This window comes from Tachysurus fulvidraco, chromosome 2, assembly GCF_022655615.1.
Source record: "Tachysurus fulvidraco isolate hzauxx_2018 chromosome 2, HZAU_PFXX_2.0, whole genome shotgun sequence".
NCBI lineage: Eukaryota > Metazoa > Chordata > Actinopteri > Siluriformes > Bagridae > Tachysurus > Tachysurus fulvidraco.
This window is the reverse complement of record NC_062519.1, coordinates 22,121,731-22,149,433: the sequence shown is the minus strand read 5'-3', so window position 1 is coordinate 22,149,433 and position 27,703 is coordinate 22,121,731. Positions and strand designations below refer to the sequence as shown.

The 27,703-nt window shown below is 39.4% G+C and overlaps 1 protein-coding gene across 3 annotated transcripts; it reads left to right on the top strand.

The window, feature by feature from the left end:
* Nucleotides 1-1,958: 1,958 nt before the first annotated feature.
* Nucleotides 1,959-27,290, top strand: LOC113646146 (AP-2 complex subunit alpha-2). 3 transcript variants are annotated; one of them, XR_007139683.1, is made up of 24 exons: nucleotides 1,959-2,156; nucleotides 5,650-5,718; nucleotides 5,816-5,958; nucleotides 7,270-7,463; nucleotides 8,227-8,356; nucleotides 9,463-9,564; nucleotides 10,040-10,148; nucleotides 14,367-14,517; nucleotides 15,273-15,441; nucleotides 15,860-15,997; nucleotides 16,290-16,472; nucleotides 17,687-17,784; nucleotides 18,712-18,943; nucleotides 19,366-19,533; nucleotides 20,255-20,392; nucleotides 20,789-20,967; nucleotides 22,013-22,095; nucleotides 22,536-22,625; nucleotides 22,849-22,972; nucleotides 24,506-24,622; nucleotides 25,444-25,513; nucleotides 25,682-25,816; nucleotides 26,432-26,569; nucleotides 26,792-27,290. XR_007139683.1 is itself a non-coding variant. In XM_047809656.1 (23 exons), exons 1-23 carry the CDS (start codon nucleotides 2,090-2,092, stop codon nucleotides 26,507-26,509), a joined length of 2,967 nt encoding a protein of 988 aa, XP_047665612.1. In that variant the 5' UTR covers nucleotides 1,959-2,089; the 3' UTR covers nucleotides 26,510-27,290. The 3 variants fall into 3 exon arrangements, 2 of the variants coding, with proteins under 2 accessions (XP_047665612.1, XP_027007993.1); XM_047809656.1 differs by having other exon boundaries at nucleotides 26,432-27,290; XM_027152192.2 differs by lacking the exon at nucleotides 20,255-20,392 and having other exon boundaries at nucleotides 1,961-2,156; nucleotides 26,432-27,290.
* Nucleotides 27,291-27,703: the final 413 nt, after the last annotated feature.

Below are 27,703 nucleotides of genomic sequence, written 5' to 3'. Positions count from 1 at the left end.
AGCTTTAGAAGATGGATGGATGGATGGATGTTAACCATAACTTAACCATATTTCACTTGGAAGAAGATAAATGCTTCCACACAGAACTTGAGCAAGTTTTTTTGGCTGGTGGAAGACCAAGAGATGGCTCAGCAGCAGCCACACTCTTTTCTATTTGTTTGCCCAAATCCATGTGAGGAGTTTCAACTATTCAATTCAATTCAAGTTTATTTGTATAGCGCTTTTTACAATAGACATTGTCTCAAAGCAGCTTTACAGAGCATAAACATAGAGCAGAAGGTAAACATAATTAATGAAAAATAATTGACAGAATAAAAAAAGTTAATGAGTGACGGGAAGTTATGCTAAGGTTAACCAGCCTACAGCCTACTGTCTTGCTGTCTGCAAAAGACAGAGTAACTTAAACGTACCATATAACTCCCACAAGTGCATACAATTTGACACAACTACACAAGCATTGTTTAACCTTTTTAACCAAACGTTAAAGTTACTCTGTCAAAAGCCTATTGTCTAAATTACCGAGCTAACAGAGCTACGTCAACAGAGCGAACATGAGAGCACCTGACTGCAGACATCAATAATGCAGCGTAATGGAATAATCTCCTGATCAAACTCTACTTCCCGAAAGTTATAAACTGCCTCCAGAACCCAGTTAAGGTACAAAAATCTATTCAACAAAAATAGTGATGCAGTGTAGTCTTTTTTCGCTCAGCCGTCACCTCTTTTACCCCCACCACCCCCGACTCCTGAATGTGGTGGCTCAACTGGTTAATGTATATGTGGCTATAATAAAGGCTTTCATGCCCTGTTCTGTTCTGAAAATAAGATTAAAATATGATTGTGCTGGACGATTGCATGTTTCTCCATCTGCATTTGATAACATTTGTTGTGCCAAAATAAATTGGTATTTGGAGATCCATGATTTCATTCTATCTTGTCTAGAGCCCCAGCCCCAGCTGAAGAGAAGCACCCCATTGCATGATGCCACCACCACCATGCTTCACCATGAGTGGTGTTCTTTGGGTGATAAGGTTCTTCTTTTTGAACCAAATGTATCTTTTAGAATTATGGCAAAAATATTCTACCTTGTACTCATCAAACCATAACATGAACATGGTTTGGAGTGGTTTAGTGATTTAGTGCATGGGAAAGAATCTAAACATTTAATTACATTTACAAATTATTGTTGTAAATAGTGTTGTTATTTTGATATATGAAGTCTCTCACAAGAGTTTCCTTATGACAAATGCATTGTATTTTGGTTGTGTTGCTTATAAACCAGTTTTAGTGATGGCTCAAGTAAAGTGACATCACCAATGTTCGTGGACAAGCTACATTTAAATGAAGAGTGTATGTGTTATTTTAGTCTTTTTCACTGTCCTGATACTGTACCTCACACTACCGTTATTACAATTTTAATCTCGGTCACCTGCACACTTACAGAACCATCACGTTTATGTCCCAGCCTTCTGGATTTAGTAAATATTTTTCAGTGCAAGGGCATAGCTTTCGAATTGAGACACAGCTAATGACAACAGTCATGATAACTACATTCATGTTAAGAGAGACAGAGTTTTCCATCACTACGTGAAAAATCACTGAGCATCGATACATATTGGCTCAGAAACCTGGTGGACAGATATTCTGGCTCTGATGCGTTGTATAGAGAATGCTGCTTTGCTGTGTGTGTTTTTGTGTGTGTGTGTGTGTGTGTGTGTGTGTGTGAGAGAGAGAGTGTAAATGTGTGTATGAGAGTGTGTGTATGTGCAAGGAATAATTGATCCTATAAAAAACTTCTCTGCCACACATTAGGTCGGATCTAATAATCACAGGAGAAATATGTCCCCCAGAAGGACGTTTGTTCCCCAGAGAAGCCATGCTGGTGCTACATGTCGTGTTGTACTTCATGATGACATCCTGTATTGTAGTGTAACAGCGCCCCCTGTGGGCCCCAGACTGCGCCAGCAACAGGATCTCAGCATGACACCGGAAATGTGGTAGAAGAAGAACATCGCCAGCCCGAGCTAACCTAAACTAGCCTAACTGTCCTGCTTGTCTTCCAAAACAAACTGCTATAAAATTAAGAAACATGCCGGCGGTTTCAAAAGGAGACGGGATGCGCGGGCTCGCTGTTTTCATCTCTGACATCCGGAACTGTAAGTGCTAACATGCTAACAACAGCTACACAAAGTGAACTTGGCTTTAGCGTTAGTGCTAAAGTGTAGTTTATGTAGAAGTGTACACATACACATACACACACACACGTACACACATTGACACAGACACACACAACTTTATGTAGAAATGTACACACACATACACACACACAAACATACATACACATATACTCACACAGACACACACACAACTATATGTAGAAATGTACACACACAGACATACAGACACACACACAACTTTATGTAGAAATGTACTCACACACTACTTTATATGTGTCTGTGTGTGTGTGTGTGGTGGACCTAATAGGCGTGGCAGTCTGAACACTGACTCACTATGTTCATTTTATTTTCAGTCTTTTTCTTTGTTATTGGAAGAAAAGTTTTGTTTTGTTTTTGTTTTTTTACTTTTAATTACAGCTCAGAATAATAATCCTACAAAAACCCAACACTTGCTTTTCTTTACCACTTCACTGTTTCCTGACTAACTCATAGTAGTTTTTTTTTTTATAAATCACTGGAATTTTTTAATTAACTTACTAAATAAAGCATTTTGTCTATTTAAAAACAGCATATTAATGTTTATCATAAGTCATGAAACAAAAGCAAATGTTTGCGTCTCGCAGTCGTCATTACTCCTTTTCAACACATTAAATATGTTTGTTACATTCTCTGCCTTTCTATTTATTTCCGTGTGGAGATTGCGTCACTAAAGCAGTAATAATAGTGTTTAAAGATTTAACACTATTTAACTAGGTTAACACTTAAAGGCAGGGTCTCCGATTTTTGAAAGCCAATGTCGACATTTGAAATCACCAAAACAAACACACCCCTAACCCAAATAGGTCCCCACCCCTCTATTTATAGCTCCGCCCACACATACATACCTAACCCAGACAAATACTGGAAAGAAATGTGTCTTTATCATAGCTGAAGGGAAGAACAATACGATTGCAGATAAACAAACAAGCAAAAATGACACAAGCATAATCATGCAAAGGACAAAGGCATATATTAGTTCTGTGTAACAAAGCAAAACCAACAATACTCACCTATCGAGAAGGAAAAAAGCGCCTCGGCGTCTTAAGTAAAGTTGAATTTCCTGAGTCAGTAACTTCTGAGCTAAACGCTGTTACTACACAAAACGCGGTTGTAGCTGCCTCTCTACATTACTACGATAGAAAAGAGGTGTTATTTGTGTAGTAACAGCGTTTAGCTCAGGAGTTATTGACTCGGGAAACTCCAATCTGTGAATATGTGGCCAACTTCCCACTCCTTCAGTTCGCTCCAGCGCTGGAAAGCTGATCCTATATTAACACGTCCTACTTCTTGCCTTATCGTAAGCCTTTCTTTGCTTTCTTTCTTTGTTTTTATCCTCCATGTCAATGTTAAAACCGCTTTCTGCTAATGTCACACATGCACACTGAACACTCTCTCCGCCGCATATTGACAAGCCCCGCCCCTTTCTGCTCATTGGCTACACGTTTGTTTTGATTTTTGTTTATTATTCGGCCTGACTCAGTTTTCTGAAGCATTTCTCAAAAATCGGAGAACCTGCCTGTGTGAGTTTGATGTGTGAGTGATTCTCAAAGCCCCGCCCCCTGGAGTGAGTGGCACCTTTAAAGCGACTGACTGGAGGTTCAGCCACAAACAAGCAGTCTGTTTTCCAAAGAGGTTTTCTCAGCCACTTTCACTTAATTCATTGTCTTTAATCATGTTCTATATTTTCCAGATAATTTGTATAAGTAAGGAAAAAAAATTGACGTTTTACAAATTGGCTTTAATAGAAGACAAATATTCGTCAAACATAAGGACTAACAGGTTTACTTAAGAAAAACAAGAAGACAAGTGGTTTTTGTGGCATTTTGTGGAAGTTGGTAGAAGCTGGTGGAAGTGTAGAAATCGGTTGTGTTAGAGAAGAGTGTACAGACAAGCAGGGGAAAGAGCTGGACAGAATAAAGCCCTGCCGCATCACTCTCAGTGAAACCAAGCAGGTGTAATTAGTCAAGCAACATCATGGGGTCATTTAATGTGAAAACTAAAAAAGTCAGCTTGTAATTTTGTTATATTTGCTGTTCAGATTCATATCCTACACTTTCAGGGTGGACTTTATTGTTTCTGGTGTTAATGAATCGGCAATAATAAAGACTTAAAAATGAATTGTGTTGCTGTGTTCATGCTTTAAATGATTGTAAACTCACATCGGCTCAAGTTCAGAGCTGTTCAGTGTCTCTGTTGTGCTTCGCTTGGAAATAATTCATTTTCGAAATCACTGTGTAACAAACACACACTGTGTCCCTGAGTATAATAAATATAATGACACCAGAATATAAAGGAACTAAAGTGATGTGATTGCAAAACAAAGTAAAAACAGGAAGTGTGGGTTGCTATAGACCAAAAAAAAGAAAAAGTTGATATTACTGCATTATTAAACCCTTGAAGGTTTTAAGCAGAGATGTGTTAATGTGTTGTAAAGTTGAAGCCCAATATGTACATCCACTGATGCTAAAGATGTTTGGTCTCAGTTTTCTGCAGCTCCACTCCTCATGTCTTCTGGGGGCTTTTTACACCCGGTCACTTCATGTGTTTTCGGGACGGATATAAATCCGATGGTTCAGACCACTTCAGGAGGTGGTCTGGGACGCGTTTCAGATGAAACTGGACAGGTGTAAATGATTGTGGTTGTTCAAGCCACATACGTCAGTGCTATACTCCTCCCAAACGGAAGTGCGTCACTCGCAGGTGATCTTTCACTCAGGCGTCTCGTCGGGTCTTAAAATGCACTGCTGCCTCCAGCGAAAATGCAGCAAACAGTAAATGCTGTTTTTTGTAGCAACCGCATACACCAAAGTGTGTTCCATTTCATTTACCCCGGAAATGATGTAAAATATATTTGCATTTTGGGCGGGAGTAGAAAGATCGGATTGATATCCGATTCGCCGATTATGTGGCCTGATGTAAATGGGACAATTTTAACAAATCACATAGCTATCGGATCAGAGAACACACATGAAGTGACCAGGTGTAAAAAGGCCCCTGGAAAATCAGCTGGAGCTTCTACTTCTGTGTATTAATTGGCAAATTCTAAACACCTGAGACTACCACAAGCGTCTATACAAGCATCTGTGTGGAAATATAAAAGTCCTGTGACCACACAGACACTGCAGTGTTTAGGAAATTAACCTGGGCTTTAAACGAACTTTGGTCCAAGACAACAACAAAGGAAGGATTTGGAGGCATCAGTTGGAGCTGGAGTCCTACTTCACCATGGCCTTAAAGACTGTTATGCATGGAAGAAGCTCCTACTCCAGGAGCAGCATAAGAAAGCCAGTGTGAAGGAGATCTCCAGCCATATTTCTCTGGTCAGCTGAAACAAATATGTAGCTGTTAGACCGTATTGCTCTGTGTGTGGAGGAAAATATGGTGAGGCTTTTAATCTGAAGAACTTCATCCTAACTGTGATCTGTATTTCCAGGTAAAAGTAAGGAGGCTGAGATCAAGAGAATAAACAAAGAGTTGGCCAACATTCGCTCCAAATTTAAAGGTGTGTGTGTGCATGTGTACCTGGAGAGCTGGACAATGTGAACTTGGCATCGTGTTCAGCTCACATTACCATTCATATGGTTTTTGTGTGTGTTTAGGAGATAAAGCTCTGGATGGCTACAGTAAGAAGAAGTATGTGTGTAAGCTGCTGTTTATTTTCCTGTTGGGTCATGACATCGACTTCGGCCACATGGAGGCAGTGAACCTTCTCAGCTCCAACAAATACACTGAGAAACAGATAGTAAGTTCTACAGGAGGAACATCCATGGTCTCCAGGTTGTGGTGTTTACTTTAGCATTCACCCAACGTGCATGTTATGACAATGTGATTTAAAGGGGACATAAATGAGGCCAGGACATGGCCGTGGCCCTACAGGTGTAATAACACACTGTTTATTACTGTAGTGCTGTAGGGCTTTAAGGATGTACTGATCTGCTAATCTTATCGTCTTCTCAGCATTACAGAAGCATGGGGGAAATAATAACATCAGCATTGTTAGTGAGTAGCAGGAGAAAGATTGTATGCGGATAATATTTAATTATTAATTGCTTTCATATTTAATTACTTTTTATACTATTTGCAGTGACACACAGTTTGTGAACAAAACAGAATTCAAAACAGCACTTGCTTTGTTCTGTTAAAGCCCAGATATACAAAATCACCAAATATGAAAATAATTTAGACTAATTAACTATTCAGCCTTTTATTTACTTGTTTTTGAGGTAGTGAGTTTTGGAATAAACTCGTCTGTTTCAAGTGGCCCATCAACAAAACTACTAAAACTTTATAATAACTTTAATAACTGTGATTGTGATTTCCAGTCACATCCAATCAACTTAATTCCACATTAACTCCAATCACCCCATGAACGTCTTTCCTTTCCTCCTCCCTCTCTCAGGACACCCTTGGTTTGGATGAGCTGGGGTGTGTGTGTGTGTGTGTGTGTGTGTGTGTGTGTGTGTGTGTGTGTGTGTGTGTGTGTGTGTGTGTGTGTGTGTGTGTGTGTGTGTGTGTGTGTGTGTGTATGTGTGTGTGTGTGTGTGTGTGTGTGTACACATTCATGCCTCCTATATTGAATGTGTAATGGCAAGAAAATCTCCCAAGTACCCCTTGAAAAAATTGGACCTAATCCAGATGCCAAAAGTCAAAGGGAATGAGAGCCCAGTGTGCTACCCAGGCTGGATAGCAGTGTTTAATTTGTGGTGTACAGTGTTAGGGTTAGAGGATAGAGTTGTGCTTATAGGAGGAATCAGATCAGATTCAGCTCGACCTACTGGTCTGTTGGCTCTGGGACTAAATGCACCTTGTACTGCTCAGACCCCCCCCCCCCCCCATATAAACATATGCACAACTTTAAGTCTTGAAACCATGAAAAACTACCATTCTGTCAAGATTATGCTAAAAGTTTGAGTATTAAAGGCTTCATGAAGGATTAAATACAAATTGTCTTCATTAAAAAAAAGTCTTATTTTGTGTAAGCAATATAATTTGTCATGACAGCAAATTACATACTGATTCTTTCCTGTGTGGTTTGTGCACCGTGGTGTTTCAGGGCTACTTGTTTATCTCAGTGCTGGTGAACAGCAACAGCGATCTGATCCACCTCATCAACAACGCCATAAAGAATGACCTGAGCAGCAGGAACCCCACCTTCATGAACCTGGCACTGCACTGCATCGCCAACGTGGGCAGCCGAGAGATGGCCGAGGCGTTCGCTTCGGAGGTGCCACGCATCCTGGTGGCAGGGTGAGACACCAACCTAGTGCAAGAAACTGAGCTGTGTATACGTATATATACAGTGCACAAACAGTAACATCAGTGACTCAACACTAATAAGGCATATAACCTCACGTCAGTCCAGCTCACACAAACAGAAGCTGTAAATTATCTACCACTGAGGCCATCCTTAAAAATATTCTTGTTTACCGTAACCCGACCGACCCTGTCAATTTACGACTCATTCTCTCATTCACTGTCAGAGAAAACGGTTCGCGCTAGGTAATGATGGCTGCGGCTGCAGTAAACAAAATGTTCACGGTCACCGTTCAAAGTCATACGGGTTCGGGCACCATAATACATCTAAAAAAATTCATTAAAACAGCTCGACACCGCTTTAACTTGGCAGACGTTCTGGAAAAACTGTGTCCAGCATCAAAATACAGTTTGCAATGATGCGCCCAAAGTCACGGGTTGGAGACCCAGTCAGTGACATCACGATATGTGCATTTGTTTAAAGTCAAACCTACATAATCACCATCACCAAAATTGTACTTTTTTTTTTTTACATTGAAACTTGAAAAAATATATAGACCTACCTACCGACCCTTTTTTTTTTATTTTTTTAACTGTTACTGCAAACCAAATTATTTTTAAGGATGGCCTGACGATTCCTCAGAAGATAGAAAGCACTTTTAATTAAACTTAAGTGTAAAGAAAGAAACTAAATGCTTATGTAATGGTCTTTTATAGAACATACAACGTAATTATATATTTCAACGATTGTTTACAGAGACACAATGGACAGTGTGAAGCAGAGTGCGGCTCTGTGCTTGTTGCGGCTCAACCGGACGTCCCCGGATCTGATCCCCATGGGCGAATGGACGTCACGTGTTGTACACCTTCTCAATGATCAGCACCTGGTACGTTTGTTTTTATAGATTTTATACACCTTTGCACATCACAGTCATTTCAGTCATTTTTTGTTCAAATGTAAATAAAAGATGATGCCTCTTGTACATCATCATATTATTTTCTGGGAGACACCTGTGTCATTTCTAATCAAGAAAAAACTTGTTGGTTAAATAAAAGTAACTTTAAGTCAGAATTTGCCAGGGGTATGAATAATTTCGGGCTTGACTGTATATGCTTAAAGCACTCTGTGTGAAACCATGCATGGACTTTAGTTCCAAGTTCCTGTCCATGTTTTTTGCCTCTTAATTACCACAAAGCATTTCAAGAAGACAGTAAAGGCTTGTGTTATGCCTGAGCTGTAGATTTTGAATCTTTTAGTGCTGAAAGTTAAGTTGCATGATTTAAAAGCAGTATTATTATTATTGTTGTTGTTGTTTTAATGTATGCCTTTGTTTTGATACTTTTAAAAAAGTAATTTGAAAGTAATTTATTTTTTTGTTTTTGCATCTCAGAAAAGGATTCATTTAAAGCCCAGAATGTTTGGCACTTAAATGTACTTAATTCTTCTCAGTCAACTTTGTCATTGTTCACAGTATAAGTACAGACAGAGAAACAATGGTTCATATCTAAATGTTTATTTTTGATAGAAAATATTGTTGTATGCATTACATACAATGCATTTAAAAAAAATAAAAGTTCCTTTTTCTAAAAAAAAAAAAAAAAGGAAACCAATTAGTAGTTCATTTTAAGAGACTCGTCTTATTTTCTCTTGTATATTTAATATTGCTCTTTAATTAAGCAAAAATACTTTTTAATAATAATTTTATCCGATTACTCGATTAATCGATGAAATTTTCGGTAGAATACCCGATTACTAAAATATTCGCTAGCTACAGCCCTAGTGATGTCTCTCATCTACAACACGGCTCTCATCTCGTGATACGGCGACCGATACACTGGTTCTGTCAGATCTATAATACAAACTGCACACTTCCTTTTCATTTTTCCATTTTGACAGTTGTACTTAATTTTGTCCAACAGACACTCTTCTGTCTGGGGAGTAACAGGATGAGATTAGACATTAGAGTTAATGAGGTTAATGTCCTTTTCCCAGGGAGTGGTGACAGCAGCGACGAGTCTCATCATCACTCTGGCTCAGAAGAACCCAGACGACTTTAAGACCGCCGTGTCTCTGGCTGTGGCCAGACTCAGCAGGGTAAGACAACAGATTCATCACATACACTTAGAGCAATGACATTTTTAAGCATGTAAGTGAAAAAAACTGATTTACACCCAAGGCATGTTTCTTCTTGCATAAAGGTGATATAAACATGAGATGTAGTTCCTATCAGATTTAGTTTGTAAACAGTGTGATTTGAATTGAATTTGCCCATAAATACTATTTTTAACATTCACACCAATCTGGCTATAGTGAGATAAAATGGCTATAGTGAGGTTTCATAACAAACGCTGGGAAAAACCTGCTGCTTGAATCATATCTGCTAATTGAATTCCTTAATCTAGGAAGTTATATCATGCTGCCTTATATTTTCACTCTGTTGAGCAGATAAACCGAGAACTAAGAGAATTTAGTACAACGGATGTCTGTGATTTTGGAGGTGTGGATCCGTTTCAATCGTATTGATTTGTTTTTATCTTTTTTTTTTTCTTATTTCTTCTTTCCTTCTCAGATTGTCACATCAGCATCTACAGACCTGCAGGACTACACGTATTATTTTGTTGCAGCTCCGTGGCTGTCAGTCAAACTGCTTCGCCTGCTGCAGTGTTATCCACCACCAGGTGTGTGTGTGTGTGTGTGTGTGTGTGTGTGTGTGTGTGTGTGTGTGTGTGTGTGTGTGTGTGTGTGTGTGTGTGTGTGTTTGTGTGTGTTTGTGTGTGTTTGTGTGTGTTTGTGTGTGTTTGTGTGTGTTTGTGTGTGTGTGTGTGTGTCACGGATGTCTGATGTACTCTTATTAAATGTGGTATGTAATAGAGCCTTTCCACCAGAAAGAACCTGGTGCTGGTTCAAAGCTGATTCCACTGGCGAACCTTCTAAGAACCGGTTTGCCTTTCCATGGGTAAGAGAGCCGTCACAGAGCCGAGTCTGACGTCACTGTATACATCTCATCTTTTTCAGCAACGTTAGCGCAGCACAAACATCAACAATGGCGGATGTTGCTTTACCGTTAATGCTCATGGCTTTGTGAACCTACATTGGCATCCAAACGCGGCGAATCCAACGTGTACGTGCAGCTCTGTGTAATTTGTACATGACAACAAATGGAGGTTGTAATTGAGAAAGTACATAACATTATTTTATCATTAACACAGAAAAAAGTTAGCCTTAGCATGTAGCTTGCTACTATCATGTGTGCTGATAATTGATCATATTGCGGTAAAGTAAAAGTGTATTAAACATTGGTACACTTAAGGTATATTATCAAAGGCGCTACCAGTCACCCCTAGTGGTTAAGGTGCTGATCTATCAGTCGGAAGGTTGTGAGTTCAAATTCCAGGGCTGCCACTGCTTGGTCCCTGTGCAACTCAAACCTCAGTTGTACAGTATTTTCCGCACTATAAAGCGCACCAGATTATAAGGCGCAGTCTCAATTACGGGGTCTATTTCTGTACTTAACCCATACATAAGGCACACCGTATTATAAGGCGCATGCTAAAACATACGGTCTACAAAAAAGGTAACAGAAGCAAAACAGTGAGTTTAGTTGAACTTTATTCTACTATTGATGTTGAATTCTTTCGCAGCTGCTCTATTCCCATTTACAACCGCGTAACTGATAGCCTGTAGAGCCTGTAGAGCTGAATTGTGCCTCGTAAGCATGTCTCTTCACTGGTGCCATTTTTGGGGATACCTACCGGAGGCCTGGTGGAGGTAAGCGTACGTACTGTACGTATTACGTAATGTCCTCTGATTGGTTTATTGCTGCCAGCGTACGTAGTGCATGTATAAAATACGGTGTATAAAAAAAAAAGTAAGTTGCTTTGGATATGGGCGTCTGCTAAACGCCGTAAATGTAATGCCTCAGTTTACACAGGTGTGACAGGGTTTTAGGGCTGATCTTCTGTCTTAGGACTGTATTTATCTATACACAATGTGAATCTGCTGTTTGTCAAGTAAATGTTGATTTTGTGGGATTTTTGGGTAAAAGCCAAGTAACCAACACAGAGCCAAGATCATTTAGCTTGAGAATGAGGGTGTAAGTTTTTATACAAGCCTCTAAATAACATTACAAAAACAGTGACATGATGGTGGATTCCTGACCAGGACACAAGCATTATAATGGGTGTGTGAAAGGTACTAATGATCCCCAAGTACACTGTAAATAACACATTCTTCATTAGAGCAGGTACTCTGTTGCCTATATCCGGTTCTCTCACCTGCAGTGGAACGTGAGGGACTAGAAGAAAATGTTATAGTAGAAAATATCAGTGTATATCATCTAATAAAAGAGTATAATTTGTTCAGAAAGTGATTAATGTGGTGTTCTGACAAATCCCAGGCCTCCACTCAAAAATATTACGCTGTAAAAAAAATGTTTCTACCTATTACAGAGAAGATTTCATATACAATTATAACACACTCACATTATGGATATGAGCAACACTAAATATTATTGTTTCTATATTGTTTCTCAAATATATGATATAAAATCAGGTCAAACCAAAACAGGGTTTATTTGTAATTCATTTTGCATTGAAGTCTTGATCAAACAGCCTTGCTCCTTTAGCAAACAATAGGTTACACTCCTCAGTTTCTCTGTGTAATGACAGGCTGCATTTGGACAGAGAGAGAGGGAGAGGCTGTTTATTAAAGCTATAATGTGTGAACAGAAACTAACTCATCTCATGGACATTCCACATCAATCTATAAACCGCAAAAATGTGTGACGTGTCGTTTTTGTTTTGTATTTTGTTGTGCGCTGCTGATTTTCTACTTACGTAAGTGCTATTGTTCAGGTTTTCACACCAATCAGACATTCCGATATCATGGTTGTTATTCGAAAAACTGCTTAATTACACACTAATGAGGATAACTGCATGTTCCCTGGTACTAATGGGTTCCAAAGGCTCCCGATTGTACTGTATGTAAATTGTTTCTGCAATGGTTGCTCCCAAGAATTTCACTCACCAAGGCACATGTGCTGTGGTGATGTGACAATAAAAGTGACTTGACTTATCCTGCATTCAGGGCTGCCCATTAACATTGGGGAGAAAGTCAGACAGCTCCTCAGTTACCTCACTTTATTAGAGACTCGCCAGAGCAAGGCGTTTACTCGACTCATTATGCTGAGTTTATAATATATATATAATGTTATATAATAACCTACTGTAGATTCTAGAATCTATCTGGAAATGTGGCACTGTCTACACTGTCACATCGCCCTGCTGTAGGTCCACAGCTGTGTAAGACCCGTAAATAGAGTTGTAAATAGTCACACAACTGAGACCAGTAATAGGAAGGAAGCGAGTTTCAGGAAACGAGTTTTTTTTTTTAATTAGTGAGATCAATGTACTAACATATGAGTTAGAAAACATTTCTTTATCACTCCATACTGTGGACAGTTTCACGCTAGGTGCTCTGTTCTGTGTGATCTGCTGCCAGTGTGATTAATCGATTAGTCTCTAATCAGCTCTGACTGAAGAAATCCAGCAAACAGTAGTGAGGCAGATGGTTAAAAAAGCAGCCTATATTGTTATTCTGGAAATATTTCACACTAGATCAAGCCAGTTCTTTAGAGAACCCTTTTTGTTTACTGTGTTTTAAAGGAAAGCGTGTGAATGACTTTTTCATCCTGTTTAGGTTTTATACACCTCCTAAAGCAATTCTGTCCAGTTCCACACCTCTTTTTGATTTATACTATATAATATATAACATTTCTGAATTCTAAACAAATCCTGTGACTGCACCGAACAAACAACATGTACAATGCATTCATTTTTTATACACCTTTGTTTTGGTTTTGTTTTTTTTTTCCACGCAGGCAGACTTTTATTTAAATAGACATATGACACAGGTTTATTATTCGAAACATTTATTGCACCGATATTGCTTTGTATTTATCAGTGTAGTCTAGTCCCTTTAAATGGCTGTAAATTACAATTCTGCTGCTGTTTATCAATATTTAATTGCATTAAATTGTGAATCACTGCATAATATTCTGTGACTGTGTTCTTTGTATGCTGTATGATTTTTGTTATAACCGGTTGTCTGTTCAATTCAAATTTATTTGTAAAGCACTTTTTACAATTAGTGTACTCAAAGCAGCTTTTCAGAACATAAACATGAAATAAAAGATTATTATAAAGAATAATAATACAGATTAATAAAATACAAAGATTAATATTAGATATATTTAAATGTGTTTGTATTTATTCCAAATGAGCAAGTCTGAGGTGACTCAGGTGACTGTGGGGAGGAAAAACTCCCTTGAATGATAAAGGAAGAAACCATGAGAGGAATCAGACTCAAAGGGGAACCTCATCCTCATATCACCTCCTTTCCACCAGAAAGAACCTGGTGCTGGTTTGAAGTTTCCTTCCTAGAACCGGTTTGCCTTTCTAGAGCAAAGTGTTACGTCACTGTATACGTGTCATCTTTCCCTGCAACTTTAGCACAGCAGTGGCAAACACAAACATCAACAATGTCAGATGTCGCTTTACTGTTAATGCTCATGGCTTTGTGAACATATATTGGCATCCAAACGCGGCGAATCCTGATTTAAAATTATTTAAAAATGGTTCTAACGATGTTCTCTTTTGTCTTGTTGGTCACAGTAGCCCCGCCCACAGCACCTGACACAAGCGGTTCTTAAGTCTAGACCAGCAACGTTTTGGTGCTACTTAAGAACCGCTTTTCCTGGTTCAGAGCTTTGGGTGTCGAAAGAAAGAACTGATTTTAAATTAGACTCCGAACCAGCACTCAAACTGCCTTTATGGAAAAGGGGCATATGGGTGACACTGGAGGGTGTGATTATAATGTCACCTGTTGACTGGTTTCAGAGGATGCAGCGATTCGTGGACGCCTAACCGAGTGCCTGGAGACGATCCTGAACAAAGCACAGGAGCCTCCCAAGTCCAAGAAGGTGCAGCACTCCAACGCCAAGAACGCAGTGCTGTTTGAGGCCATCAGTCTCATCATCCACCATGACAGGTTTTAATGCTTTGTTCTTCACACTCACAGTGTTAAAACTAAATACTAGCTATGTCGTTTCTCTCTTTATCATTTCTGATCTTCTCCTCTTTACTGTCTCTGCCTTCTGCCTCTCTCTCCTGTGATTTTTCTGTAATATCAGGAAGGTGCTGTGTAAGCCATCTGTAAGGTTGGTGTATCTGATACTCCTATTTTAGTTAGCAGAGTCTACTGCAGAGTTTGCTGTTGAATAAAGGATGCATACACTGTTAGTTCTTAGCATATAACTATTATCAGTACGACCTATACTATCAAGCTCGACAAATAACCAAATTAGTAGCGTTAGTGATACAGGAGCGGAAACCCACGTGCTCTTCTGCTGTTGTAGTCGATTCTCCTCACGCTTGAGACTTGTTCAGATGCTCGTCTGCTCCACAAGGTTGTAAGGAGTCTTTATTTGAGTTACTCTAGACGTCCTCTAAACCCATAAACCCATTTTCCTGTTTGACATCCAGCAGCCAAGTCCAGGTGAAATCACTAAGTTTATACTGTACCAGTGATGGTTATATTCATTAATGTTCTAATTATTTTGTGTTTAAGCTAAACTGTTAATCTCAGTTAATAAAAATCTAAAAACTCTCTCTCCCCCCCCTTCTCTCTCTTGCTCTCTCTCTCTCTCTCTCTCTCTCTCTCTCTCTCTCTCTCTCTCTCTCTCTCTCTCTTGCTCTCTCTCTCATCCTCTTAATATTCTCTACAACCCCCGTCTCCCCGGTCAGTGAGCCGACGCTGCTGGTGCGAGCCTGTAATCAGCTGGGTCAGTTTCTGCAGCACAGAGAGACAAACCTGCGCTATCTGGCCCTGGAGAGCATGTGCACGTTGGCGAGTTCGGAGTTTTCCCACGAGGCTGTAAAAACTCACATTGACACTGTGATTAATGCACTAAAGGTAAACACTTTCTTTGTTTTATAGAAAGGAGTAACCGCTGTGCTGTGAACAGTCCATCACTAAAACAATATCAGCTTAAATCCCTCTTCTCTTTCTGTAGTGGTGATGAGGAAATGAGTTGATGTGGACCGGCACACACACACACACACACACACACACCTGGGGATTCTTATTTTATTTCATTGAAGTTTTTGCTCTAATTATACGACATCAGAGTGACCAGTATGGTGGATAAATAGGTTAAAATTCATATTAATTTATTATATTAACCAGATAGACTGAATAAACTTTCCTCTAATTATAACCCAGATTTAATTACGTCTCATTCATCCAATCTTCTGCACACCTTGTATTGTTAATTAACGCACACTGAAGCAAATACTCTGCACTGAAACTCTGTGTGTGTGCATGTGTGCAGACTGAGCGTGATGTGAGTGTGAGGCAGCGTGCTGTGGACCTTCTCTATGCCATGTGCGACCGTAGCAACTCCAAACAAATTGTCGCTGAGATGCTGAGATACCTGGAGACAGCTGATTACGCAATCAGAGAAGAGATTGTAAGTTTGTGTTCATGATCTCTTCCTCCTCCTTCTCCTCCTCCTCTGTGTTGTTTTACACTGTGTTGTCAGTTCAGAGTGCTCTGTATCATCTTGATTTCCATGTACCAGGTTTAAGAGTGTATTTGGTTTGTTTCAGGATAAATGTATGTATATAACAGCTATGAAATAGGATGTAAAATAAGTCTATAAATTACAGTGCTACATAGAGAGAAAACTTCAGCAGAGGTTCTTCACAGTGTGTCTGTTCAGTGTACACCACAGATGGTGCATCATTGTTTCTCTTCCTCAGGTTCTGAAAGTGGCCATCCTGGCAGAAAAGTATGCCGTGGACTACACGTGGTACGTAGACACCATCCTGAACCTGATCCGCATCGCTGGGGATTACGTAAGTGAGGAGGTGTGGTACCGAGTCATACAGATCGTCATCAACCGAGACGACGTGCAGGGATACGCTGCCAAAACCGTGTTTGAGGTATGGCTCACACCTGCTGCTGATTTATTCATCTGCTCTTCTCCTTTTTTTTTCCAAAATTTTTGAATTTTATCTAGTCCACTGTTTTGTTTTTTTTTAATCATGTTTTCCCACTCAAAGCACTTAATTTAGCACACAAATGGCTTGTTCATTTAAGGAAGACACACAATCTGCTCTGATGTTTCATATAGACATGAGCAAAGGCAAAATTATTTCTGGGTTGCTAGACATTTTTTCGCTGTATCATCCCTGTCTCACCTTGCGTCCTGTTAGTAGTAGGGATGTACCGATACCACTTTTTCTCTTCCGATCCAATTCCGATACCAGAGTTTGCCGGTATCGGCCGATACCGATACCTGTGTTCTTTTCTACCTTTAAAACTAAAGAATGTAAACAACTCGTTTAGGTATTAAGATTCATTTGTTTCTGGCAAAGAAATACAAAAATGCCTTTATTACTGTATGGAAAATGAAAACACAAGAAACCTTAAAAAAAGTATTAAAGCAGCAGCAAACAGAACTTTTAACAGTTAATGGTATAACAATCAAAACCATATGTACTGCAATTATTAAATTAAATGATTTTCTGAAGAAAAGACAATATTTTAAAGTGAATCTTATATTAAAACTCTTGAAACACAATGTAAAATGTATTAAACAGTAAACCTTGCACCCAAATGAGCGACATGTTTAACACGCTGAGGTAAATGGAAAGGACGCCTGATAAACTTGCTGTCTGTCGCAGGCGGTTGTGCAACATATTTCCTATAAAATGTATTATATTTATTTACATTAATGTAATTTAATATACAAGTGTATTTTTCTTATAAAGTTCAAGCAATAGTTAGTTAATTGACATTATGGGCATCGGAAGTAAATAAAAAGTGGGCGTGTCCTGTCTCACACACACATAATGGTCCCGACGCCCATGAATTTCAGGAAGCAGCATCGTGGTCAATGCTGTAGGTAAAACGCGGAATGGAGTTTAATCTATTAGGGCATTCCTCAAACAGAATGGATTCGACTGGTGGCGGCGCTCTAAAAAGTGCGATACCCATGACCACGGGTATCGGATTTGGATCGGTCACGCACCACCGATACCCGATCCACTCAAAATGCTTGGATCGGTGCCGATACATCCCTAGTTAGTAGCAGCTCTTATTGTTGCTAATATTAATCAGCAGCAGTGGTTTCATTTGTTTGTGTCCTTCACAGGCTCTACAGGCTCCAGCCTGCCATGAAAACCTGGTAAAAGTGGGCGGCTACATTCTGGGCGAGTTCGGAAATCTTATCGCTGGAGACCCGCGCTCAAGGTAGGTTGAATGTTTTCATTCATTTACTAAATTTTATTTTCCACAAAAACAATAAAAAATACTTTAACAAGTCTTACAGCTGTTAGCAGGGTGGTGTGTAGTAATAAACAGGAAGTAATGCTGCAAATGATGTGTGATGATCAATCCACATGCTCAGTAATTGCTTTCCTGACATTTTTTTATCCATCATGTAGTCGTATGAACAAAGCAACCAAACGAAACCTCTTGCCATTTTCTTTCCATCTTCTTGTATAGATTAGAGCTGGCCATTCTGATCTTTCTGTATCAGAGCTCTGTTCTGAGGCTTAAAAACTCCTAATGGACTATAAATAAGCTTTGATCAATACCCACATTTTAGTGACTTTTTTTTTTTTTTTGCAACTAACCCTAATGCAGTCCATATACCACGGGACTATCGGCCCCGAATTGGCCATTCAGCCTAATTTTCAGTAAAAGGAAAGTGTGAGTGTGGGTGTGGGTGTGGGTGTGAGTGAGTGTGGGTGTGGGTGGGTGTGTGTGAGTGTGTGTGAGAGTGTGTGTGAGAGCGAGTGTGAGAGCGAGTGTGTGAGCGAGTGAGTGAGCGAGTGTGTGAGTGAGTGAGCGAGTGTGTGAGTGAGCGAGCGAGTGAGCGAGCGAGTGTGCGAGCGAGCGAGCGAGTGTGCGAGAGCGTGTGCGAGCGAGCGAGCGAGTGTGCGAGAGCGTGTGTGAGCGAGCGAGCGCGTGCGTGCGTGAGTGCGTGCGTGAGTGTGAAGATTGGTTTGGAAGCAGGTGTGTACTGATGATCCAGTGAAGTGAGATTTGCACTTAACCCTTCAGCTCTTTAATTATGAATAATTATCTATTGAATACAGAAAGTTGAGGAATAAGTGTGAGAAGGAAAGTTGTCTGTTCTAATCTCTCCTATATCTCCTTTTTTCACTCTTTCAGTCCACTTATTCAGTTTAACCTCCTCCACTCAAAGTTCCACTTGTGTTCGGTTCCCACTCGGGCTCTGCTGCTCTCGGCTTACGTCAAGTTCATCAACCTTTTCCCCGAGGTGAAGAGCACCATACAGGAGGTGCTGCGTTCAGACAGTCAGATACGTAACGCTGATGTGGAGCTGCAGCAGCGTGCTGTAGAATACCTGCGCCTCAGCTGCATCGCCAGCACCGATATACTGGTACTGCTCATCAAATCAAATGCTTTTCTCTCTAACTTTAACTCTGTAACTGGGCTGATTGCAGGATTAGTTCTGCTCGAATGATGTAGCTGGCTGTAATATCAGCTCATGCCCATTATGCATTCTCACATAGATATAATCTGAATTCAGCATTTAATCAATTATTAATTGATATTTATTGCTTATTTTTAATATTTACTATTTCCTGGGACTCTAAGCATAACTTAAACAATCCCTGCAGCAGAATTGACTTGCTTTATATGAGAGATTTCTCTGCTTCATTCTTTATATCAAGATGTTTTTTTTTTTGTTGTTTTTTTTTTTTTTTTTTTTTTTTTAATAAATCATTATAAACCCATTTGCAGCAACCAAAGTGATTTTTTTTTTCACAAATGTTCCTGCACTCTCTTTATCTGTAAAAGGCCACAGTGTTGGAGGAGATGCCTCCTTTCCCCGAGCGAGAATCCTCCATCTTGGCTAAGCTGAAGAAGAAGAAGGGATCTGGAACAGGTACGGAGGTGGATGAAAGTCGAAAGGAGCGCAACTTTAACGGGAACAGCGATCACACTGTGGCTAGCACTAACGCAAAGGTGAGCTTGCTCAGGTTTAAAGTCTCATTTGACTCACAGACATGCGACTGTGTTGGACTGCGATATTACACCACGTGTGAACTGACATCAGTGTTTATTTACAGCACAATGATAAGATCCGACAACATAAGAATTTATTAATCCCAAACCTTTTTTTTTTGCCAGAAACTGCTTCAGATTACACAAGAAAAAAAATCTATACATGAATGTAAATGATAACTAGTGTGTCCAGATTTATCTTTCATTAAAAAATAGCACGTATATATAATATGCATTTATTTAATTAGAATTGGTTGTTTATTCAGTTTGTTGCAAATAGATTGAACAAGTATTCAGAGGTATTTTTAAAGTGAACAGTTTAGTATATAAACAGTAAATATTATATTGCTGTAGTATTGTAGTGGTTCTCACACACATACAGAGAGGTGGGGAGTGATGGGGGAGAGAGAGAGGAAAACCATACAGCATTGTTTGTGCAGTTAATGTCATGGTTCGTACGACTGTAATTTCGTCCCCCATATGTTTAAAACTTTGTTTCTTATTTGCAGTCATTGTGCTAGTTTAATCGTGTGGATGGTTCGTTATACCCAAACCAGCGCTGATCGCTAAACACTATAAACCTCGTTGATATTTTAAGCAGTTGGTTGTCTCTATTCATGTCTCTGTACATATTCATTTCCCATCTTTCTCCTTGTGTTCTTCTTTCTCCTGTACTCTTCAGCCTACTCCTTCATCTTTTGCTTATGAAGCCTTGGCTAAAGCCACGCCCCCAATCAACAGACCACGCCCAGTTCCCATGTCCTCCACTCTGAACACGCCTCTCTCCCACTTATCACTTCACACTTCTGCTGTCTTCCAGGTCCCTGCATGGTGTGCGCTTTAGTGTGCGATTCCTAACGGACACTGTGTATTTTTTAGGATTTTGCTTGCAGTTTTCAGGATCGTCTGATGAAACCACATTTTAGTTCTTATTCATGTCAACAGAAGACAATTTGAGGTCTGATCTGGGGACAAAACCTTTAATGAATGAATGAGTCAAATCCTTGATATAACTGAATGCTTGTGTGGTTCGTCTTTTTGATTCTTTATTGGAGCTTTTATGTAAAATACACATGCCTTTTGTTTCTAAACTGCTTGGTTTGTCTTGAGTTATGTTGTGCATGTTGCTTACATCATCCCGTGTTTGTTGCAAGTCTGAAGATTAATAAGTGAGCCTGAACAACCGAAAGGAAAACTTTAGCGTCATCTCTTCCAGGTGAACTCGTCTTCTCCTCCTTCTGACCTTCTGAATTTGGGAAACAGCACAACTCTGAACTCTGCCAGTCCTCCAGTGGCATCCACCACGGGCAGCCTGCTGGTGGACGTCTTCTCTGAAAACCTGTCAGCAGCCAGTTTCAGTGCCTCTACACCCATCATCGAGGAAAACCTGTCAAGGTGCGTTTCAGTCCCAGATTGTCTTTTATACAACACTACAAACTCCTGCTTCATAAGTCTGCCATTTCATTTGAAAATTTTCTGTTTTTTTTTTTTTTTTTATCAGATCATTTGAGATTACATTTCTATTTTCATTAAATGTGTCATTTATAATAATTTGTGTTAGTAAACCTTTTAAGTCCAAATATTTCCCTCTTTCATGTGAATGTCAATTTTATTTCTATAGCACAACTACACACAACACCAGTTGACCAGTGTGCTTTACATCAATGCAAAAAAACAATAAAATATCCATAATAGATAAAAAATAAATAAATAAAAACATAGAAGATCACAAACACACAAAACAGTACAATATATTTCATACTGGACCATATGCTGATTCAAAAAGGTATATTTTTAACCTAACTTTAAAAACCGATATGGAAGGAGAAAATCTAATACTAACAGGCGACGCATTCCACAGTCTGGGAGCCGCTACCAAAAGGGCACAGTCTCTGATTAGATGACCGGAGCGGCACGACTAGACCATGTTCTGACGGAAAATCGGATAGATAAGGAGGGCCGAACCATTTAAAGATTTAAATACTAATAGAAGGATGTTAAAATCAACACGATATCATACCAGCAACCAGTGCAGAGAACGTAGTACAGGGGTAATGTGGTCACGTATTTTAGTACATGTCAGGAGTCTTGCCATCTGTAATAGTGATAACGCTGTTTGACTAATCCCGTAGTACAGTGAGATACAATAGTCCAGCCTTGATGTTAAAAATGCATGAATTATTCATTCAAAGTTATTAAAAGATAAAGCAGGTTTAACTATTACTATATTCATGAGTCTAATCATTGTGAATGAGCATGACACATAATTCCAAATCATTTTTATAGATCCCACAATTCCAGAGGTTTTATATCATCTGATTTGTGTCTCTGATGAACTTTTAGAACTTGCTGTTGACTCGTGGGTGTGTTATTTTTAGTAATTGTTCATTGTGTGTAATCTAGACTGTCGACTCAGTCACTAAAAGTCGTGTGTTTTCAGGTTTGTGTGTAAGAATAACGGTGTCCTGTATGAGAACCAGTTACTGCAGATTGGCCTGAAGTCTGAATTCAGACAGAACTTGGGTATGTGCCTCGATTATCTTACACACATGGGCTTTATTGGCTTTATTTATTTAAATAACTGTCATTTTTATAAAGACCTTTTATAAGAGCTTTTATTACAAAATGCACCTAAACCTCATTCGATTGTCTTCAGTAATGCAGCTAAGGCAGCAGGAGGGTCATATTTCATATTTATTTTGGAAATGTTTACTGCAGGTGGAGAATTGTGTGGATTCATAAATAATTTCAGCCTGCGTGTGCGAGCATGTGAGGGATGTGAATGCTTTCTGCAAGATATGAGATGAAGATCTCTCAGATTTCTTTGCTTGTGTGTGTGTGTGTGTGTGTGTGTGTGTGTGTGTGTGTGTGTGTGTGTGTGTGTGTGTGTGTGTTTGCGCACGCCGTGCGTGCGTGCGTGCGCATGTTCTTGATGACATGTCTGATATGACGTGACGTTTCAGGTCGCATGTACGTGTTCTATGGAAACAAAACTACAACACAGTTTGTGAATTTTTCTGCCTCTGTGGTGTGCCATGATGCTCTCAGTAATCATATCCTTCTGTAAAAGCTCTGTTGTGTCCCACTGACCAGCGCAGGTTTGTAATGAATAAAATGACTTAGAAAGATTCAGTGTATTTGTTTAGTGAATATAGAATATATTACTAAATATTAATGAACTTCTGATTTGTTATAAGCTTTTATACTATTAAGTAGTAACCGATGCCCTGTAGTTGCCGTATACGTCTATGGTTGTGTCCTTAATCCCTCATTTACAGCTGAATATTCACACAAAAGTGATCGATCCTGTAATAGATGGAGGAGCTCAGCTTCAGCAGGTCCTCAACATCGAGTGCTTAACCGACTTCATAGATTCGCCAGTGCTCAATATCCATTTCAGGTGAGTGTGTGTTCTTAGGAGAACTTCAGATATCAGCTCACATACAGACCTTTCTGAACAGGATCATGATGGATTTTATTGTGAGAAGTGACTCCATTTACTATATTTACACATTTGAAGAACTGTGCAGTGAAATACAGCATAATGGTTCTAGATTACTTGAAGCATAAAGCTCATATGATTAAGTGAACTTTCAGGCTGTAGCTGAGTGTGCCCATGTACATAATGTGAAATCTCTATACCAGTGGTGTCAAACTCGGGTGTAATTATATTTGGCCCGCGAGATCATATCAGATGTGCATTACAGCTGACTAGCCGCATGCTCCGCTAATACTACAAATCCCAGAATGCCTTGCCACTGTATTGACGCGTAGCCACGAACAGCAAGCGCCCCTCATTCTCTGTTGACAGTCACGAATATAAAGGACAGACCTGTTTGTCTTGTGTGCTAACGTGTGTGTAACGAAAGAATATAACATAAGAAGACAATGAAACGAAACATTATGAGAAGTATAAGGACCTGGACGTAAAGCAGAAGCTCAAGAAGACGGAGGAGATGAAAAAAAGTCTGGTTTCCCGGCAGGCTATGTTCATGAAAGCAAAATCAAAAAGTGAAGCTGCTGTAAAGGTTGTAAAGCTTTATTGTGGCAGCAGAGACAGCAAAATCTGCCCTTTAATGAGGGAGAGTTTGTCAAAAAGTGTATGGTCAAAGTTTGTGAAATGAACACCACCGAATTTAATTTCTTATGTGTTTGTAATATCAAGCTCTGGTTGTTCTAAATCCTGTGTTTAAGCAAAACTAAAGTTTGTTTCCATATGAAAAAGGTTGAACATTACATATCAGTTGCAGTTCATTTTTCAATAAATATTCAGTTTGGCCCGTGACTTTATCTCAGTTTTATATTTTGGCCCACTGTGAATTTGAGTTTGACGCCCCTGGTCTAAACTCTAACCGCAGTTCACCATCGAGTTCCAGTTTGCAAGTTAATAAGCAGACTGCAGTAGTATAATTGCGTAGTGCTTTTACTTTCTAGCAGCTCTTCACCTCTGTTGTGTTTGTAACGCTCAGCCTGAAGACAGACGATTAGACATTCACATGTAACCGCTAGCAGTATGAAAAAGATGTCGACGAGGCATCGAGACACCAGTGTTTACACTACTTACATTATACATAGACAGAATACGATATCAGAAGTGCAACATCAAATGTGTTGATATTTTTCTTGCTGTTTAGTTTCATGTAAAATCAAAATCCATACAAAGCCTCTGTTTGTGTTTAAATGCTGGTAAATTGGTGCAGTGAGCAAAACAACCCTCACAACACCACCTACAGTTTATAAATATGTGCTTTACACTGTGGTGTGGTGTTCTCATGCTCCACGTCTCATCTCAGCTTATTTTCACGACTCGTCAGTCGGTTAACTCTTATTACGGATTGCGACGATCATCAGCCTCTGTGATGGAAAGGATGGAGAGAGGATGTTTAAACTGAAACTGTATATAGTTTTAAAACTGTACCTTCTGATCTTACAGGTATGGTGGCAGCATGCAGAACATCTCTGTGAGACTTCCCATCACGCTCAACAAGTTCTTCCAGCCTACGGAAATGACGTCTCAAGAGTTCTTTCAGCGATGGAAGCAGCTAAGCGCGTATGTAAAGCTCACATAATAGTGAACATTACAGCAAATGCTAGCGTTAATGCACTTTTACCTGCCGGTGTTGTGAAATATAAAGGATCAAATCAACATCACTGCAGAGTTTAAGAGCTCAGTTCAAGTCAGAGAGAGGAAAAGGATCGTTCTGGAAGCCTTGTTGTGATTTTTATTGAGTCATGGTTGAGCTGTCGTAAGTTTGGTTTACCTTTTGTTTATCAGACAAATTACAAGCTATAACCAATAGGGGGCGTGTCAGGACCAAAAAGTGTTGGGCTGAACCTGAACATCACTGATTACTAAATGTTAGTACTAAATGTTAGTGATGACATGCTGATCATTTCATTAAGAGGAGCAACCTTGAGAAGCCCACACACATGTAGATTGTTCCTAAAACTGATTAGTCATGATGGTCCTGTATCTTGGGGATAATAATCCGCTCTTCACTGTCCTGAGGAGAAAATAAGAATGTCTTAAAAGCACTAATAAAATTCAGCCTGAGTGCTTTATTGCTTTAGCTGTTTTTAGTGTCTGAGTGATGTCTCTGGGTGGAAGGCTGCGTATTATTGTAGTATATACAGTGTAATGGGATTTGCTTAAAATTACCGATTTAAAAGTTGTACAAGTAATATAAAAAAGTATATACACACACACGCACACACACACAATACAAAAGTATAAAAAAAAGTAATATAAAATGTAGTCAGCTCTCAGCTAACATTGTTTGCATGTCATTTATCGTCTGTATCTATCCCCTTTCGGTGCAAGGTATTTAATAAATGTAACTAATTTGCTGCTTTTCTCCATTTTCCCCCCAGTCCTCAGCAGGAGGTGCAAAAGATCTTCAAGGCTAAGCATTCCATGGACACAGAGATCACCAAGGCTAAGGTACAGACTGTGTTGGCGTCTGTGTTCCTTGGCTTAATCAAATAAGTCATAATCTATTCTCACTGCTGATTAATGTGCTCTTTTATTAATCTACAATCACTGAGCTCCATTACAATATTTTCTGAGGGACTATTTTTTCCTGAACTGTGTTTTTTTTTTTTTTTATAGATTATCGGGTTTGGAACCGCACTGCTAGAGGGTGTAGACCCCAATCCTTCTAATTTTGTTGGTGCTGGTGTTATACACACAAAAACGATGCAAGTTGGCTGCCTTCTGAGATTAGAGCCTAACACACAAGCCCAGGTACACAAATCACACTGAAACTCACACACACGCGCACACACAGGTAAATAATCGGACTGATTATTTACCTGTTTGTGTGTCAGACTGATTATTTATCTGTTTGTGTGTTAGACTGATTATTTACGTTTGTGTGTGTCAGACTGATTATTTATCTGTTTGTGTGTGTGTGTGGGTCAGACTGATTTTCCTGTTTGTGTGTGTGTCAGACTGATTATTTACCTGTTTGTGTGTGTGTGCGTGTGTTAGACTGATTTTTTACCTGTTAGTCTAACACACACAAACAGATAAATAATCAGTCTGACACACACACAAACAGGAAAATCAGTCTGACCCACACACACACACAAACAGGTAAATCAGTCTGACTCACACACACAAACAGGAAAATGATCAGTCTAACACACACAAACACACACACACACAAACAGGTAAATAATCAGTCTGACACACAAACTGATTATTTACCTGTGTGTGTGTGTGTTAGACTGATTATTTGCCTGTTTGTGTGAGACAAATAAATAATCAGTCTAACACACACAGACAAACACACACACAGGTATAGTCAGTACTATCACTGACCCGATCACCTTCTTCCTCGTCTTCTTTCCTGTGCAGATGTACCGGCTCACTCTGAGGACTAGTCGAGACACCGTGTCTCAGAGGCTGTGTGAGCTGCTTTCAGAACAGTTCTGATTGTTGCTGTATCCCATCAGGCCTTGCTGGTTGATGAGGACGGTCCCTCATTTCCTGTGTGTGAGTGTATTAAGCTGTGGCGCTTCCCTGACACATAAACATCAATATTAACTCCATGTACAGTGTAAAAGTCCCGATGAAACTTATTTTTTACTGCCATATATAAGTGACCTTTTTATCCCTTACATTTAGCTCAACTAATCCTTGTCTGCTTAATCAGGCCATCAGATATATACGAGGTTTTTTTGTTTGTTTGTTTGTTTGTTTTCCTGCCAAATGCAGACAGATCAATGTGTATTAAAGAGGAAGTAGATAACAGCAGGACAGAACATTCTGACTGATGTTACACTGAGTTGAATCCTGTCGCTGAAACAAGTGCCTTGGGCTCTGGAATTCTGTGTCCTGTGGAAGGTTCTGGAGAAGAAAGATTTCAGTATTTCATTGATCTTGTATAGAATGAATCAATTCTCAGGGGACGACACAGTAATTCTTCTTCTGAAGTTTTTATGAACCACAAACATAAATCAGAAGCCAGTGCTTTGAAAGTGTTGAAATAAAAGTGCTTGATCAGGTGCTTTTTTTTTTAATAATATATAAATAAATGACAACAAAACCGCCATGGCTTGGCCACTGCCAGCTCTCCATGTGCCTTCAGCGTGTGTTCCTTCAGACTGATGCTCTGTGACCCATGTGCCTGTTGTCCACATCTGAGAGCATGCTCATGCTCTACTCTTAACTTTCAGATGGGTTTTTGCCAATTAAACTACAATCTGATACTCGTCTAATCTGTCTTTATTTATTTTTTTTAATTCAATAACCAGAGCTCCTTTCTTTAAATAATACTTAGGCTAAAATACACATTGTCCCAATACACCACATGTAAACAGAGAACCAGACAAAGATGTTTGGTTCTTGTACTTCTTTTATTTTTCACTGAACCTAAAACAAGCTGCAGAACAAAAATAGACAAAAAGAAAAACACACCTATAAGACTTTCCTCCACGGCATATAGTTTGGTGTCGATGTGCACAAACTTCCAAAAGAAAAAATAGTTCTTCCTTCAAGACTTCTGAACTCAATAGCCTGTGATAAGCTGTTCGTTTTCCTTTATTTTCTCATTAGTGCTGTTTAATCAGTAATAAGTATTCAAGCTAATATTATTTTGATCTTAGAGAGCTAGAAATGTGGTATAAT

Coding starts and splice junctions, on each gene's coding strand:
- LOC113646146 (XM_047809656.1), top strand. CDS start 2,090: ATGCCGGCGGTTTCAAAAGGAGACGGGATGCGCGGGCTCGCTGTTTTC. Junction 14,518..15,272: donor CTCATCATCCACCATGACAG/GTTTTAATGCTT, acceptor CTCCCCGGTCAG/TGAGCCGACGCTGCTGGTGC. Junction 25,817..26,431: donor AGCCTAACACACAAGCCCAG/GTACACAAATCA, acceptor TTTCCTGTGCAG/ATGTACCGGCTCACTCTGAG.